The sequence below is a fragment of the Neovison vison genome, chromosome X, assembly GCF_020171115.1.
Source record: "Neovison vison isolate M4711 chromosome X, ASM_NN_V1, whole genome shotgun sequence".
NCBI classification, from domain to species: Eukaryota; Metazoa; Chordata; class Mammalia; order Carnivora; family Mustelidae; genus Neogale; species Neogale vison.
In genome coordinates this window covers 73226498-73243898 of record NC_058105.1, presented here as the reverse complement: position 1 = coordinate 73243898, position 17401 = coordinate 73226498, and the positions used below count along the sequence as shown (strand labels likewise).

The window sequence follows — 17401 nt, the reverse complement described above, 5'->3', positions numbered from 1 at the left end:
GCAGAGCCTCGCCTCTCGTATCTTTCTGCACTATGGCTGTGCTGAGCCCCTCACACTTGCACCTTTGTGCTTCCGCCCCTGCCGTCTTGCTGCTTGGGCTGACCTGGCCTGAGCATTACCTGTCCCAAGCCACAGGAAGCCTTGATTTGATATGCCCTCTCCTTCATTCAGAGCCTCCTGTCATGTCCCAAACTGGAGATGACTTCTCTGTCCTTCTCTTGGCACTAGCCATCTTCTTTCTTGAATTGCAATGACAAGTAAGACTGCAAGCCCAAGGTTTGCTCTGTTTGCGCCAGTCATGGTGAAACTTTCCTTATGGGATGGGGATGAGAGGCTCTGGTTGCTATGCCCTTGGCCTCCTGCCTGGGCTCGATGGTGAGTTCCTTCAGGACGATCACCATCTTCTCTTCCTGTTCACCTCCAGGAATTCTAAGCCCCGTGTCCCTTTCATGGTAGAGCCTAGTAGGCCCCAGAGGATGTGCGTCTGGACATCTCTCTGTGCTTTTGACTAGGTGGAGAAGCAGACAGCCAGAAAGGACTGAGAGGACAGGGCACAAAGGGACACCCTTCTGGATGTGGCTAGGGCTAGCAGAGCGCCCCTGCAAGACTTCCATTTTCAGGAGATAAAATGAGGACAGCCTGGTTGGAACCAGGGGGATGGGGGTTCAGAGTGGGTGTTCTCCGGCTCTGATGGCTGTCCCCCAACCCCACTCCCATGGCTCACAGGCACCAGACGGGCACCCCCTGCGTGTGTGGAAGGTGTCCACTGAAGTGGCAGCCCCTCCGGCCGTGGTGCTACACCGTGTTCTGCGGGAGAGGGCCCTCTGGGACGAGGACCTGCTGCGAGCCCAGGTGTTGGAGGCCTTGATGCCCGGCGTAGAGCTGTACCACTATGTCACCGACAGCATGGCGCCCCATCCCTGCCGTGACTTTGTGGTGCTCCGGTGAGGGGTTCTGGCTGGCAGCCTGCTATGCATGTGGGACCAGGGAGGTGGACCGGGAACGGATGCCAGGAACCTGACTGTGCGTGTCCCTTTCCTGCAGGATGTGGCGCTCTGACCTGCCCCGTGGCGGCTGCCTGCTAGTCTCCCAGTCCCTGGATCCTGAGCAACCGGTGCCAGAGTCAGGGGTGCGGGCTATGATGCTCACTTCCCAGTACCTCATGGAGCCTTGTGGTCTGGGTCGCTCCCGGCTCACTCACATCTGCCGTGCTGATCTCAGGTACTGGGTCCCCTGCAGCCCTGGCACTCTCCCCACCTCTGTCCCATGCCGTCTGTCCCAGGGGGCTGAGGGCAAGTCCTTTTTTCCTTCCTCTGGGCAAGGGCTCCAGGCCATAACCATGGCTCATGCTGGCCTGCTTCTACCTCCACAGGGGCCGTTCTCCTGACTGGTACAACAAAGTCTTTGGGCACCTGTGTGCCATGGAAGTGGCAAAGATCCGGGACTCCTTCCCCACCCTACAGGCAGCTGGCCCTGAGACAAAGTTATGAGCCTTACCCCCTACCAGGCCCCTTGGCACCAAGGGAGAAAGGAAGCGGGTAAGGGAAGGAGAGCAGCCCTCATGTGTTGCTTCCAGGGGCAGAGCCCGGCCCTTGCCGATCTGGCAGTCTGCTGTCCCTTTGGCTGCCTGAAGCTCTTCCACATGTATAAGGGAGGGGAAGAGAATTTCAAGTGTCCTGACTCTACTCCACCTGCACCCAAGAGCCTGTGTTCTGTCCTCCTAAGAGGGAGGAGTCATTTTCCAAAGAAGGCGACTGCTGCGACACTACTGGCCCACAACAAGGCACCATCCATCTGAAACCTTGCCAGCTCCCCCACCTGCAGGGGGAAGGAGATAGACAGCAGGGTGTGCGTCCAGGTCTCTGCTGCTCAGAGAGGCCAAGCCATCCTTTTGGGTGCTCCGTTCCCTTTGAGGTTGGCAGGAGGCTCTGATCCTGCCTTTGGGTCTAATATTTGGCTCTGAACTGGCTTTTTCAGAGAAAGGGAATTAGAGAAGGTGAGCACAGGGCAGCCCAACCACCGTGAACTGTTTGATTTGTGTCAATACAATACTGATTTTTACGAGGCTGATTTAAAGAGTGGCATTAGCAGTAGGCAGCAAGGATGGTTTGGGGCAGCCTGGGATATGGGAATGGGGGTGAAAGGGGGCTCCCTTTCTCAGGTCTCAGGAGACCAGTGAACCAGTCTCCCTGGCTTGGGCCCCCTAATTTATCTGTCACTCGCCACTGTCCTGTGCAGCCTTTGGTCACATACTCTTATGTTTGGAGAGCAAATGGGCTCAATCCCACTACATAGGCCCAGCAAAAGCAGACAGTAGTGAAGAGACACATATCTGTGTCCATGTCCCTTCTCCTGCTCCTCCTGCCTGTGGTAACAGGCTGACACAAGAGCCCTGTCATCAAGCAGAGACCTGGCCCCTGCTTCAGGCAGCTGGTCCTCCAGATGGAAGGGCCGAGGGTCACCTCAGCCAGCTCTGTCTTGATCTAAACCTGATCCGTCCCCACCCAGCAGCCATCTTGGCTTATGTGGAATTCCAAATGACATTCAAATGCCAACAGGTGCTTCATTTTTCTTTCAGCTCAGTAAACTGGAGTGGGATGGGTTCCAGCCAATGCTGTAATTTTTAAGCCTATTTTATTTGTACCTATAAATACTGTACAGTCAGAATATATATATATGTATTTGTGTGTGTATATATAGATAGATAGATACATACATATGCACATCTGTATATGCACCCATATTCTATTGTGAGTATATTATAATCTGTGGGCGCGAGCAGGGGTCAGGAAAGCCTGAGGGGGACAGGGCATTTAAGATGAGGGAGGGTGAAGGCAGGAACCATGTGACCCCTCAGCAGAACAATAAAGCAATACTAGAGATGGACTTTGGTTGTGTGGCTGTCTTCCCTGAGATGATGGGTTACGGACCAAGGGCAGGTTACAACTGTGGGCTTTGTGTTAGTGTCAGAAATTGTGAACATTACCGGTGTAGAATTTGGGGGTAGGGCATGGTAGGATTGGGTAGGGCCTCAGTTCTTCTCTTTGGGAGGTGATTTGGGGGTGGGGAATGTGGGACTCCCAGAAGCCAGGGTGTGGGCCGAAGCCACAGACTTCTATCCTATCCCTTGATCTGGCCAGGGTCCCCAGTCTGTGTGGTACACAATCATGACCTCAGGCATCCTAACAGTAGCCCTAGGGAGAAATGCCCCTGGCTATGCTTTCCTTCCTTCACCTGCTACCCACAGCCCAGGCTTCAGGATGAAGAGTGAAAAAACCCAGCCCCTGACAGCTTGGAGACCATGTTTTCCCCATAAAGCAGCCTAAGAGAGGTCAGAGTGCCCGAAGGCAGCCTCTGGTCTGGCACCAGTGGCCAGCAAAGCCCAAGGGGCTAGAAAGGCCCCCTCACCTTTATTTCCCTGCAGGAAAGGGGTATTTTGGCCCCACTGCTGTGGCCATAAAGTTCCCAAGCTCCTAGGGGCTGCTAGAGAGGACGTATAGGCAACGCGATCCAATCTATGTTTGTACCCATTGAGTGCTGCTGGGTTGCCTGGGGCGAACAGGTCCTGCTGCTCTCTCTCTAGCTGAAGCTCAGCCTCCTCATGGGCCAAGCAGGCCAGTGACAGCTTGGCACAAGCTTGGCTCAGTAAAAGTGTTGTGTTGGGCCTGCCCTGCTCCACCTGGACAGGTTGGGGCATCTGTCAAGTCCTACTTCTCTGTTACCTTTCGTTCTCTTCTCTTGGGTTCGGCTGTCCCTACATGCCTTTGGCCTGTTTTCACTGCTGCCACCTGGGGATCTCAGCTAGCCTCAGGAGGGAGTGAGGTGGAACAGAGGTCCCATCAGCCCTTTGCCTGTGGGAGAACAGTGGAGTTACCCCTCATTTCAGTATGGGAGATGGGAGATGGATCAAGCCGTGATGGTGTTAAGGGACACTAGGGGGAAGCTCCAGCCAGTAGTTTGAGGCAGACAAGAGCAGCCAGGGGACCTTCTGACCTTTAAGCACCACCTGACCTGGTCACGGAAGGAGGCTGTGGCAATGGTACAGAGCATAGCGTTGAGCATGCTGTCAATGGGTGACGATCACAAGGAGACAAAGAGTTGTGTATGAGGGGGATTCTTGGAAGAGCCAGAGAATTCCTCCCACCTTCCAGCTCTGGACCCATACCCGGCACCAACTTCCCAGGGTGGTTCCCCATATCTGGCATTCTGGGAGAGTTAGTGGCAAGTAAGGGAGCTTCTCTGGGCCTTAGTGTCATTCCCCTCCATAAAGCAGCCTCTCTGCCGGGCCCACTGTGCAGTCAACAAATGGACCACCGTGGCCTGTGGGTGCGGTGATGATGGGGCCTCTCAGTTCCATGCACATGGGAAACACTGCCTGTGGCCATTTCTAGCCCTCAGTCGTGTACCTCAGCCTGCCCTAACTTGATCTCTTCTTTTCCCCAATGCTAGACGATTCTCCCCTTCAAATTCTCAACCCTGTTTCCTGTATTCTCTCCTCCTGTGTTTCCCCTGTTGCAGCTCCTCAAAGAAGCCAGGCAGCTGGCAGGTCTCACGTGGAAACTGGACAATGTATCTCAGAGCTTCAGTTTGTTAGCTTTGAATCCCCGGTGGCTGAGAATAGACGGTAGACCCAGGTTCACACTGAGCTGCATCATTTCCTGGCTGTGATCTTCAGTGACACATTTAACCTTTCTCATATCTTTTTCCTCACAGAAGATAAGGCCGATAATTACTTACATACTGCAATGTTGTCATTAAGGTTGAATGAGTCAATGGCCATGACTGTGGCTGCACAGTGTGTAGCACACAGTGGACGTGAATAAACGGTAGACACCGATAAATGGTAGTCGCCCCTACCCAGCCTCCTACCTGCCTCCCCCTTGCCAGGCAGCCTCTGTGCTAAGGGCCTGGGCTTGGGTGGATGGGCGGGTGTGTGGATTATGTTCTCCTTGGCATCGAGGTCCTATATACCTCCTTGGCTCTTCAACCTCCGTAACCTCAGCTGCCCCCATGCTGGACAAACCCACCTCCTCATCAGGTTCAAAACATCCCAGTGGTCTTTTTGTATCCTAAGTACTGATTGTTTTTTCATTCCACTTCCTCCTTGAGAACTTGGCTCCCTGGACCTATCTTCCCTCCGGAAGCCCTCCTTTCTCCATTCAAGGAGAGCTCTTCCCACTTCTTTGACCACAGCTCATGACCCTCTTCCCTTGCCCCTTTCATTTCTCTTCTCCCTCTGGCCCGCCTGAACCTCGGTCATTCCCCCGAGTTCTTCCTTTTCCTCCTCTCTGCCTCACCTTGCTCATCAGAGACCTCACTGGTGCCCATGGTTTCAGTTTACACTTCGGGGCAGATATCCCCTGTCCCTCCCAGAGCCTCATCATTTCCTTGAGCTCAGGCCAATATTTCCCACTGTGTGAGTGGGCCTGTCTGCCTATAGGCCCCTCCTGCATATCAGACTCACCAGGCCCAAGCCAAACTCCTCATCTTCCCACATGTAATCTGCTCCCCACTGCCTGCCCTACCTCTGTTGGCAATGTCGTCATCCTCGCCCCAATCTCTAAATCAGCCAGAACTCTGCCCTCCCTCTCCCCTTTCCCCATGACCAATGCATACAGGTATCCATCCATCAATCCGAGCTCTCATACATTCTGCCATTCAACAAGTAGTTGCAGAAAGTCTGGCATATATGGCAGCCTGGAAGTATAGAGAATGCAGCAGTGACCACAAGCCCCACAAGGTTCTCACGAGCCTCTAGCACACATCTTAGTGGATGGACAAGTGGAGGGAGGTAGATGATAAACACACGCACAAGCTAACATCAGCTGTGATAAGAGTGATGAAGGCAGTCAAGCTGGGGAAGGCAGTGGTGACTGAGCCCTCACCTCCACAGGATGATAAGGAAAGGCCTCTCTGTGGAGGTGATATGTAAGCTAAGACCTGAGGAAGGAGAAGGAATCAGCTACGCAAAGTTAGAAGAAGGGGAGGAGCTCTGGGCAGAGGAAATAGCAAATGCAATGGACCTGGGGTGGAGGCAAAGTTGGCATTTTCTGAGGGTGAGCATGGCTGGCATGCAGGAGCAAGGGGAGAGTAGAAGGAGAGTGGAGTAGAAGTCTGGATCATGTGGGTCTAAAAGGGGAGGTAGCCACATGCTGCCAGATCTACCTCCACGGTGCCTCCTGCATCTAGCTTCTAACCAGTGTCCAAGGCACACTACTCACATTGCACGCCTTTCCCCCCAGACATTAGCACGAGGCACTCACCTCACTTCTCTCTTCTCCCACCCCTTTCACCTACATTTAGAACCTGGTGAATCATTCAAAAGTCAAAAAGTCAAGTATCATCTATGTTTTTCAGGGTCACATTCAGGACCCATGATGTGGCCTTGACTTTTCCACCAAGTTTCTTCTTTTCACTTTCCTTCTTCCACCACATGCCTGACATGCTCCTTTTCTTACCTCTGTCATGAACAGATATAGAACTATCATGGACTGGGAGGACACAGATTCAAGTTTCAGCTCTGCCACTTCACAGCTGTGGGACTGTGGGCAAGTTATTTAATCTTTTGGGAGCCCAGTTTGCCCACACATTAAATGGGGAGATGTGCAGATTACTTAGCAACCTAGGTCAATTATAACAAAAAGCTAGTACCCCCAAGCTCTATCAGTTTGGCAATGCCCATCGTGGGTATATGCCCACCGTGAAGTTGTCCCTGAAGCTTCCAGCAAGGTTTCTTCACTCCCTCTTCCAAGTCATCATTGCCCTTTGTATCTATTTCCAAGCTTCTGTCTCACTTATGTCTCCTCTTATGATTGTTCTTTGGGTACCAATCACATGCCCCTCATTAACCTGGGAGCCCCTGGGATCAGGATAGCAGTGAGGTTCATCTCTGAGTCCTTCGTGGTATACAGCCCAGAGAGACAGGGAGGCTTGGTGGAGGGCATCTGGAGACACACAGAGATGGGTTCAAATCCTGGCTCTGCCACTTCTTAGCAGTGTGATCTTGAGCAAGCCTGCTTCGCCCCCTGAGCCTCAGCTTTCTCATCTGCAAAATGAATGTTGAGAGGAGCCCAGGCACCTAGCACAGTGCCTAGTACATTGACAGGCATAAAGGGAGTGTTTCATCACCTTTGACTATGTTGGCTTGTTCACTCCAAGCCTTCGCTCTACAAGGTTCCCTCTGTTTGGCTTGCTCTCCTTTATCTCACACCCTTCCAGCCTCTGCCAGGCTTTTCTAACCAACCCACCTCTGAGCTCCCAAAGCACCTTTTGAGTGGATGACTCAAGCAGCACTTTTCATCACACAAAACCTCAAATGGACAAGCCTGTCTCTTTGCTTAGGCTAGGACGTCAAGGACAGGAACCAAGTGAGAGTCATCTCTGTGGCCCCAGGGTCTAACACAAGGTCTTAGGGAGGGTGTTGTGCTGAATGCATTTACGTATTTGTGTGTAGCAGCAGGGAGACATGAGAGAGCATGAGGCACGGAGTGTGCAGTGCACTGAAGCCCAAAGAAGCATGGTAGAGTGGGTGAGAACTGTACCAAACCCTTCCACTGCCTAAGAGGGGATGCATGGATACAGATCTGAGTGTCTACTTTATAGCATTTTCCCCTTACAGGATGTCCTTTCAACCTCAGAAGTCTCCTGTGAGGTATTAGCACCCCCCTTTTCCTGGATAGAGATTTCAGAGTCTGAAAAGCAAGGAGACCTGCCCTGGAGCACATAGCAAGTAAGGGACTGAAAGGGGACTTCTGCCCAGATTCCTGAGCCTGTGTTCTTTCCACTGGAGCCCAGTGCAAAGGGAGAGGACACTCCCACCTCCCACTGCTGGCTTCAGTGTGTGCGTGGTGGGGGCGGAGGGGGGGCAGTGGGGAGAGAACTGGGAGTGGTAGGTATGAGAGCTGTTGAACAAAGGAGGAAATGTGTTTGAGGAATGCTGGCTGAAGGGCAGTCTGGCCAGGAGAGAGGGAAAAGGGCCAGGGATGGTAGAAGGCACAGTGAGGTAGAGACTGCCCTCCTCTGCCCCTAGCCCACCCTCACAGCCTGCTGGGAGTTGGCCTGCTTTGCTCTGCCCTGCCTCCTGATCCCTGCAGTGCTCCTGAGGGCCCTAGGGCCACCTTGGGCAGCTGCTGTAACTCTAAGACAAGAGGGTGGTGCTTCAGCCAATGGGAAGGGCCTGGGACTGAGCAGAGTCCAGGGCTGCATGTGGACTTTCCTGGGCCTTTCCTCCATAAACAATGCTTAAACTTCTATCTTACAACTGCATTGGTATAAAGGTAAACATTATTTGGGCTGCACTGTTCATTATACATATGCCATTATTATACCCCCTTTCTCTTCTGATGTTAAAATCAATGAAGAGGAAGACATTTTCATGGGCCCTCACTGCCAGGCCTAATATACGCCTAATGATAAAGTGGTCCTGGCAGAGGGCAGCATGGAGCCTGTATTAAAGTTAAAATGTCACCACTCCGGGGGAGCAAGGCACTCAGTCCTGGACTGCTGGATGCCTGACCCTACACTTTGGGTGATCTAGTTTGTGCGACTGGTAGGGACATTTCCTGTCTTCCTTGTTGGAGTGTAGACGCCCCTTCTCATTTTCTAACTCCCCCCAGCTACGCTTCCTAGTTCAGGGAAGCAAGCAGGTTTCTATCAGGGCCTCTAACTGGCTTCTATGGCCTTGGACAAGTGTTTTGCTGAGAGCAATATAGCTCAGGGCTCGTGACTGGGAGGCAGAGGTCCCAGGGTTCCCAGCCTTCTTTCTTCTGAATCAGCAGCTGAATCAGTGGGTATAGCTTGTCCATGGACACCATGGATACCTTGTTCAGATCACCAAAAAATGTTGGCATAAACAAATGTAGAGTAAATGGCTGTGTCCTGGTCTGTGACAGCTTTATGTGGGTGGGGGGGTGAGGGGGAGGTAAGGGGAAGGTGAGATTGGGGGCAAGGGGACAGAGTGGTAAGAAGGGAGGCAGGGCCCACCCAGGGCCTATGCAAAGGAGGAGGAACCACAGAAATGAAAAGCATCCTCTCTCCCATGTGATTGACACAGCGCACATTCCTATTTTCTTATTACTCACAAAACCCGGAAGGTGGGTATAATTTTGATCCCCACTTTAGAGGTGCAAAAACTAAGGCGCAGCGAGGTGAAGGAAGGTGCTTGGCCAATGTTACATTCAGCTAGTTGGTACTGGGAGCTACATTTGAACAAATTGGGTCTGTATGACTCAGTGTTGGGTGGGTGGGAAAAGATTAGTCAGTGAGGTGGGTAGGGAGAGTGAGTGAGGCAGGAGTGCCATTTCTCATGGTTTCACTTGTCTGGGGGCAGGGGGCGCAGGTCAGTTTCCTTACTGCCTCCGGTAAAGTGTACTTGACTTGCTTCTGAAAGATCTTCTGGTGGGTATCAGCATTAGGGTAGCTATTAATTATTGATTTATTCATTTATTCCATGCCTACTGTATGCCAAGCACTGTTTACACATCTTTCCTCTCCTGATGCTTAGTGTGCAATTATGATGCCAAATGGTGTTGAGCCCTTTATATGCATGAGCTCATTCCCTTTGCACAACAATCCTGTGATTAATAGCCCCACTTTATGGACAAGAACACCTGCAGCCCTGAGAGGGGAAGGGACCTACCTGAGGTCACAGAGCTAGCAAGTGAAGGAAACTGAATTTGAAACTTGGGCTGTCAGACTCTAAAGACCAAAGAAAAGCTGTGGTTGGGCACAGCAGTGGGCCTTAGACTCAGTGGCATAGTGAGGAGGCTGAAAATGGAGCCTAGCCGGAGAAGAAGCAACACATGATGGAGACATGATTCACCCAAAAGGTGGTAACAAGTGGTTTCCCCGTCCACAGAGGAAAGAGAGGAAGTAGGCCTAGGGAACAACTGGAGACCCTGGGGCTGCATGGTAAGGAGCATGTCCTCATTCTGTGGATCACTAAAACACCACTTACCTGGCAGCATCTTACCTGGAGACAGAGGCTGTCTAAATTGGCTCCCACAAGGCCTGGAATTTGAGCCAGAATTTGGGAAGGAAACGCAAGAATTAGCCAGCAAACAGAAGGGCTGAGTTCCTTTCTGGAGACCAGCTCCCAGGGATAGGCAGGAGGAACAGAAATGGGCCTGAGCCCCAAGCACCACCTGCCCCCTCCCTGGCCAGGTTTGAGTCAGGCTGCATATTTGATTATTTACACCAGAGTGGCAAACTTACTTCCTACTCTGAGGCTTAAAGGCCCAGGCTCTCAGAAGGCTGTGCAGCCCCCAACCTCCCACAAGATGGAGAGCTGGAGGACAGTGCACAGTGTGGTAGCATCATTGAACTAGGTGAACCACCATCGGAGGCCTTAGGTCACTGGGGATGGCATGGTGATGAAGGGCAGCAGGAGAGCATTGTCAAACACCTTCACACTACATAGGCTGCTTTGCTCTGAATTCCACAGGAGGCTCATGTGCTGAAGGTTTAGAGACTCATTTTTCAGGCAAGGGAAACTGAGACTCAGGGAGTGCTGGAATGTGAGAGGAAACATGGGAGATATGACAAGAGGTGCAGGCTAAGATGAGGCAAGATTGCATTCTAATGGAGTCATGCTGGGGGAGCATCATTTTAAAGTAGCATTTAAGAGAAGCTAGAAGAGGAGGGTGATTCGGGGAGGATGGGAGGAGGAAATCCCATGGAGGAGAGAAGAGTGTGACCCAGAGTTGGCAGGTGGGAGAACACAGGTCCCGCCTAGTGAACTTGAGGATCTGAGCTGGCAGGTAAGAGCAGTGGAAGCAGAGAGAGAAGGCAGATAGGTCTGGAGAAGAGGCTCCCGAGAGAACTACTTTGAATTGAACTCCCTAGGGCCTAGGCCACAGGGAGCATTTGAAGGTTTTTGAGCAGTGGAGGAGTGTAATGAAAATTGTGCTTAGGTAAGATAAACCTGGCAGCATAGTGAGGTGAGGTTAGAAGGGGAGCAGGAAACCCAAGGAGGAAACTCCTGGACTAAGAGAAGTTAAGACTCCTGGAAAGAGAAGTTAAAGGTCATGAACTGAGAGCCAAGAGGCATCAGTTCTAGAGACCATATAGCCACTGAGTCATTATCCCTCTTCTGTTGGCCTCAGGGTTCTGATCTGCACAGTGATTTGGACTTTGTTTCTCCAAGGGTCCTGCAGTCAAGACCTCCTATAGCTCTAACTTGCCAAGTTCCCTCCAACAACTTCTGGCGGAACAACTCAAAACCTTGTCTAGTCCTACCACAAGGGCCACAGACTGAAAAGGTGAAGGTGCCTGAGGGCTGGTTAAGCAGGGTAGGTGTTACAGACAAGTGTGTGGAGAATGGAGTCACTTACAGCACAAAGAAGGCCCTACAGCCCTGATACTCAGAGGTGCTCAGACCACTGAGTGTCACACTCTAAGACACTCAGGGTAGAGGAGTTGGAGGGTAGATCCCAGGAATACCGCTGGCATCACTGGCTTTGCCCAGGCAACTTATAGTGATGACAGATTGCCTAGAGAGGAGAAAAACAAAGAGTTATGAAGCTCAGCCATCATGAGCACTTAGCAGGAGAGGTAAGATCTTAAAAAGACCCAGCTGGGCTCTAGAAGGAAAGTGGCACATTGCCCTAGGGGTTGCTGGCCTTGCAAACAAACACCATTTCACTATTAATACACTGGCAAATCCCAGTGTCCTCCCCTAATCTCTGTCCCCTTCCCACCCTATCAGATCTCATCCCAGTCTACTTCCAAGTACTCCCAACTTGTATAGATGGGAATGCTCAGGGCCCAGCTCACAAGTGCTGGCTCCTGGAGCTCTGGCTTTTAGCCCCAAGCAGGTAATGGACTTGGCAGGAAGAGGGCCTCAGAGAGGTATGGAAAGCACTGGAGCTGGTCTAGTTCACCACCCACACCACAGCCTTCCCAGGAAAGGGAGGCAGAACCAGAGTAGCTGCATTCAGCCTAACCCAGTGGTTCTCAACTGAAAACCATTTTTCTTCCCAGGGGACATTTGACAATGTCTGGAAATGTTTTTCGTCAACCCAGCTAGGGGACAGTGAGGAGAAATGTGGTAGTGGCACATACTAAATGCCATGTAGAGGCTCAGGATGCTGCTTTTCAGGACATAGGACAGACTCCACAATAAAGAATCTCCCTACCCAAAATGTCAGCAGTACCAAGGTTGAGAAATGCTGGCCTAAACCAAATCCTTTCAGTTGCAATTGGGGATAACTGGCCAAGGCCATTGGTACTGAAGTCTGTAAATCCAGAAAATCAAGGTTGAGAAGATAAAGGAAGATGAAAGAAAGGGCTGTGGGGAGCTGACTGTAAACCACCCAACCCTATTCCCAGAGCTCTGAAGCAGGGGCCCTCACAGCCAGTTCAGCTTGGGTCTCTAGGTACAGAGATGAAGTGGGCATGGAGCTGAGAGAATTGTGTAGCAGGAAGCTAGAAGGTGACAAGCAAGTAGACAGGACTTAGTGCTTACCAGGGACTCAGGACTCTGCCAGAAACCCAGGGAGACACAATGCCTAAGAGTCACCTCTCACAAGAACACAGGCAACAACCTCTTCAATCTCAGCTGCAGCAACTTCTTCTTAGAAACATCACCAAAGGCAAGGGAAGCAAGAGCAAAGATGAACTCTTGGGACTTCATCAAGATCAGAAGGTTTTGCACAGCAAAGGAAACAGCCAACAAAATCAACAGACAACCGACAGAATGGGAGAAGATATTCACAAATGACATATCAGATAAAGGGCTAGTATCCAAAATCTATAAAGAACTTACCAAACTCAACACCCAAAGAACAAATAATCCAATCAAGAAATGGGCAGAAGACATGAACAGACATTTCTGCAAAGAAGACATCCAAATGGCCAACAGTCATATGAAAAACGACTCACCATCACTCGGCATCAGGGAAATACAAATCAAAACCACAGTGAGATACCACCTCACACCAGTCAGAATGCCTAAAATTAACCAGTCAGGAAATGACAGATGTTGGTCAGGACCTAGAGAAAGGGGAACCCTCCTATATTGTTGGTGGGGATGCAAGCTGCTGCAGCCACTCTGGAAAACAGTATGGAGGTTTCTCAAAAAGTTGAAAATAGAGCTACCCTATGACCCAGCAATCACACTACTAGGTATTTATCCTAAAGATACAATTGTAGTGATTCAAAAGGGCAAGTGCACCCCAATGTTTATAGCAGCAATGTCCACAATAGCCAAACTATGGAAAGAACCTAGATGTCCATCAACAAATGAAGGGATAAAGAAGATGTGGTATATATATACAATAGAATACTATGCAGCCATCAAAAAACAAACTCTTGCCATTTGCAATGATATGGATAGAACTAGATGGTACTATGTTAAGCAAAATAAGTCAATCAGAGAAAGACAATTATCATATGTTCTCTCTGATATGAGGAATTTGAGAGGCAGGGTGGGGGGTTATGGGGGAAGGGAGGGAAAAATGAAACAAGATAGGACTGGAGAGAAAGACAAACCATAAGAGACTCTTAATTTCAGGAAACAAACTAAGGGTTGCTGGGGGGTGGAGAGGAGGGGTAGGGTGGTTGAGTGATGGACATTGTGGAGGGTATGTGCTATGGTGAGTGCTGTGAATTGTGTAAGACTGATAATTCACAGACCTGGGCCCCTGAAGCAAATAACACATTATATGTCAAAAAAAAGTCACCTCTCACAGGTACATGGCCTTTGACACCCAACTAAGCATTGTTCTGTCCATGGGTTCCTACAAGCTTCATAGGCAGTCCATGGGACTGACAGGATGAAGATTCTTCTCTCTGCTCTGGGGGAGTAGAAAAAACACAGCTCTGAGAAGAGCTGGAAGCATGGATTCTGTCACAGCTCTGTGACTTCTGAACTATGTGACCTTGAGCAAGACCCTCTCACACTCAGCCTTTCCTCCAAGCCCACACAGTTTAAGTGGAGACATGGTCTAAGGACCTAAACCAGGGTCTGTCTTCCATACCCCCACCTCTTCTAGGGGATGAGGTGGGGACTCCTGGGCTTCTGTTCTCTGGGAAGAAGCTCCTGCCCCTCTCCTGGTTGCAAGGTAGGTCTACGCATACACACACATGCTCCCAGACATGTGTACTAGACACGCATGCTCATGTGTGCACACGTACAGTTACCAGACTCTTTGCTTCCTGGCTGGAGCAAATGTGGGGGAAAAAGGAGAACAGGATTAAGAATTTACAGAAAGTTGAGTTCCTTACAAGGAACTCCACTCCAAAATGTACCCAGGAGCAGCTGGGTGAGGTTAATGCTATTGAACATCCTGCAAGAGGCAAGCCTCAGCAAGTGGGTACAGCAGGGGGGCACTGCCCAGGCAGGAGGCCTATGTCAAAGATGGGGTACAGACAGAGGTGTGATCTCTGATGAGCCTTTCCCTGAATTCCAGGAAAGTGTCCTGGAATTGCCCTGATGGTGGAGCCAAAAATTTGTTGAACATCTGAGGTTAAGTCCCCTTCCAAGGGTGGGCCTTGCCAGGCCCTCAGCCTTGCTTTGTTCTAGTTCATCCAAACACCAGGGATGACTGCCCATAACCAAGGCATGAACTGGTCTCACTGACTTACTGTTCATGGGATGCTGAGGCAAAGAAGTCAAGGTGAAATGTGCCACCCAGTGAAGAAACCAGTACGTGATTTGAGGTCCATGAGAATAGACAAGATGTACACCAGGCTCAAGTGGCATAACTCTTACCACAAGAGAGGAGAAAGTGAGGGGTGCCTGGGTGGCTCAGTTGGTTGAGCATCTACCTTCGGCTCAGGTCATGATCCTGGAGTCCTGGGATCGAGTCCAACACTGGGCTTCCTGCTCAGTGGGGAGACTGCTTCTCCCTCTTCTCTTCACCCTGCTTGTGCTCTCTCTCTCTCTCTCTCAAATAAAAAATAAAAATAAAAATCTTTAAAAAAAAAAAAGGCAAGGAGAAAGTGCGTAACATCCAGCCCCTTGTGGAGTCTTGGATCCCCCATGCCAGAGAATGTGTTTTGCAGCTGGCAGCATGACTGCAGGTGCCCCACTTCATGCTTTGGTGGAAGGACTCGGTCCTACCCACTGTGGGGTTTGAAATACAGAAAGCTGAGTACATGCCTGAGAGCCACTAATGGGGGGAGCTTAAGCAGAACACATGAGTATGCAACGAGCCCAGAATAGGCAGAGATAGTCCCTCACAAGGCTAGAAGCCCAGTACAATGTTCTAGGCCCAAGACCCAGTGGAGGCAGGGTTGGGGCGGAAGACTACAGGAGACTGCATTTCCCAACACTCACTGAGCCTTTCTTGATTCCTTCCTTCTCCTTCTCACTCTCATACGAAGCCACTCACAGACACTTCAGGGAAAGGTCCTAAAGAGCAAGGGAGGGGTTGCCACAAGGGTGAGCTGAGTCAAGGACAAAGGCAGGACTGGGCATGGGGCTTACTTGGGCAGTGGGTGTACTCATGGGTCAAGGAAGCCTGGCTTGAGTAAAACAACAAGCATCAAAGAGTAAATCTAATGCAAGTGAGAAATACATGGTAAATTCCTAGTTGGCCATGAAAGACACAGACCTTTTTCTCTGGTGAGTCTTCCCATGGAAGATTAACTTTTCTAAAAGTTACTTTTGCCCTACAAGGTATATTACTGCTTCCTTACAACAACAACTTCTCCAAAGGGGTCAGTCAGCTCACAAAATGCCCAGAGTTGTCAAGGGAACAAGTGAGAGTGGTGATGGTTCTCTCGGTCTTTAGACCAAGAATGAAGACTAAAGTTTTGGTCACTTTTGTTAAGGAAGGACTTGGTAAGGTCTGGGACAGAAAGCAGTAACAGATGTCCCTTCAGACCTGATCAGTGATCCTTATGATCAGAGAGAAGTGTAATCTTTGGGTACAAGGTCACTTATAACTGGGGACTGAACACACTTCCCTTTCTTTTCACCTCTGCCAAAGGCTAATAACCAGTGGCCAGTTGACATAGGCTCCAAACATACCGAGGCCACCTCAAATTCAAGTTTCTCTCTGGACTGGGCTCCTAATCTCCCCTATTACCCAGCCAAACCATTGAACATTTCCATCTTTCTCTAGCTCCCAAAATCTCAGTCCCATCCGTACTCCCTAACCACTAAGCTCCAACCAGGAAACCTGGCACTCACAGCTTTTTCAGTTCTGACAAACCTTTGAAAGCCTTGGGAGTGAAAGGGTGGATTCAGTTGTCTAAAGGAAAATGTTAGACAAAGAAAGGTGCTACGGTACCTTATGATATCCAATGCTCTTGTGCCCCAGAGAAGCCCAGGGCTCAAGAGAGGAACCAGATCCCCAATGTGTTGTCCCTGGGCCCACTGACTCTCCCAGATTCCCGCATTTCTATCCGGGCCTGCCAGATATCTCATTCCCTTTCTTCCAGCAAAATACGAGGGGCTTCCCTAAGTCAAGCGGGACCTGCAGTGGGGGCCTGCACTGAGGAGGGTAAATGGGCTATGCAGGAACTTGGTCTACCTTCACCACGCCCTGAAAATTGGTATGATTATCTGCAGCAACTAGCAATAAATGGCAGCTCCATCTTTCCAGTTGCTCCAGCCAAAAGCCTCTCTTTCTTGCATGCCCCACATTCAATCTAGGTTCTGTTGGTTCTCTTTTCAAAATCCACCCAGAAACTTCCCGCTGCCTACCACACCCACTGACCCCATCCTAGTCCTTGTTAATATCATCTCTCCCCTGGGTGATTTCAGGAGCCTCTCAACTGGCCTTCCTATTTCCACCCTAGCCTCCTACAATTCACTCTCAATATAGAAACCAGAAAGACCCTTTGCTCAAAATTCCAATGGCTTCTGATTTGCTCAAGTCTTTGCGATAGTCTACAAGGCCCTGCCCAAGTTTGCCCCTTGTTACCTCTCTAACCACATATTCTATTACTTCCCCCTCATTTTATTTGCACTGGCTACACTGACCTCCTTGATCTCCCCTGTCAGGCCTACTCCTGCCTTGGTGTCCTCACATTGGTGTCCTTATATCCCCAGATAATCAGCATACTTTTCTATCTTATCTCCTTAGAGTTCTTACTCAGATGTCAGTAAAGCTTTCTGTGACCACTTATTTGAGATGGAATTGTATACCCCCATCCTTGGCCCAATACTCTCTATGTCATTTTTCTGCTTTACTTTTCTGACATACGATGTCATTGATGAATTTCATATATTGTCTGTCCTTCCCCACTTAGCAGAAGCCCCACTAAGGACAGAGATGTTCAATAGGTTTGGTCTCTTCTTTATCACCAGAATCAGGACAATAGCTAGTACACACTCAGTGAACAAGCACTGAATGAATTAGCAGTGAAACCCTTCAAGTGAAGTTGGGAAACCCTATCCTTCTTCAGTTGGGTTGGTGCCCAGGTGGAAGCATCTTCAACATGGGTTGTGAGT

The 17401-nt window shown here is 50.2% G+C and overlaps 1 protein-coding gene across 1 annotated transcript in view; it reads left to right on the top strand.

Annotated features, from left to right (window-relative positions):
* The window catches only part of STARD8 (StAR related lipid transfer domain containing 8), a 33286-nt gene extending 30400 nt beyond the window's left edge, over positions 1-2886 (top strand). The window contains exons 12-14 of the mRNA XM_044235245.1: positions 727-944; positions 1045-1221; positions 1373-2886. Coding sequence (XP_044091180.1) covers positions 727-944; positions 1045-1221; positions 1373-1490 — 513 coding nt within the window. The 3' untranslated portion in view covers positions 1491-2886. The remainder of the gene's footprint in view (positions 1-726; positions 945-1044; positions 1222-1372) is intronic.
* The last annotated feature ends 14515 nt before the right edge of the window (positions 2887-17401 follow it).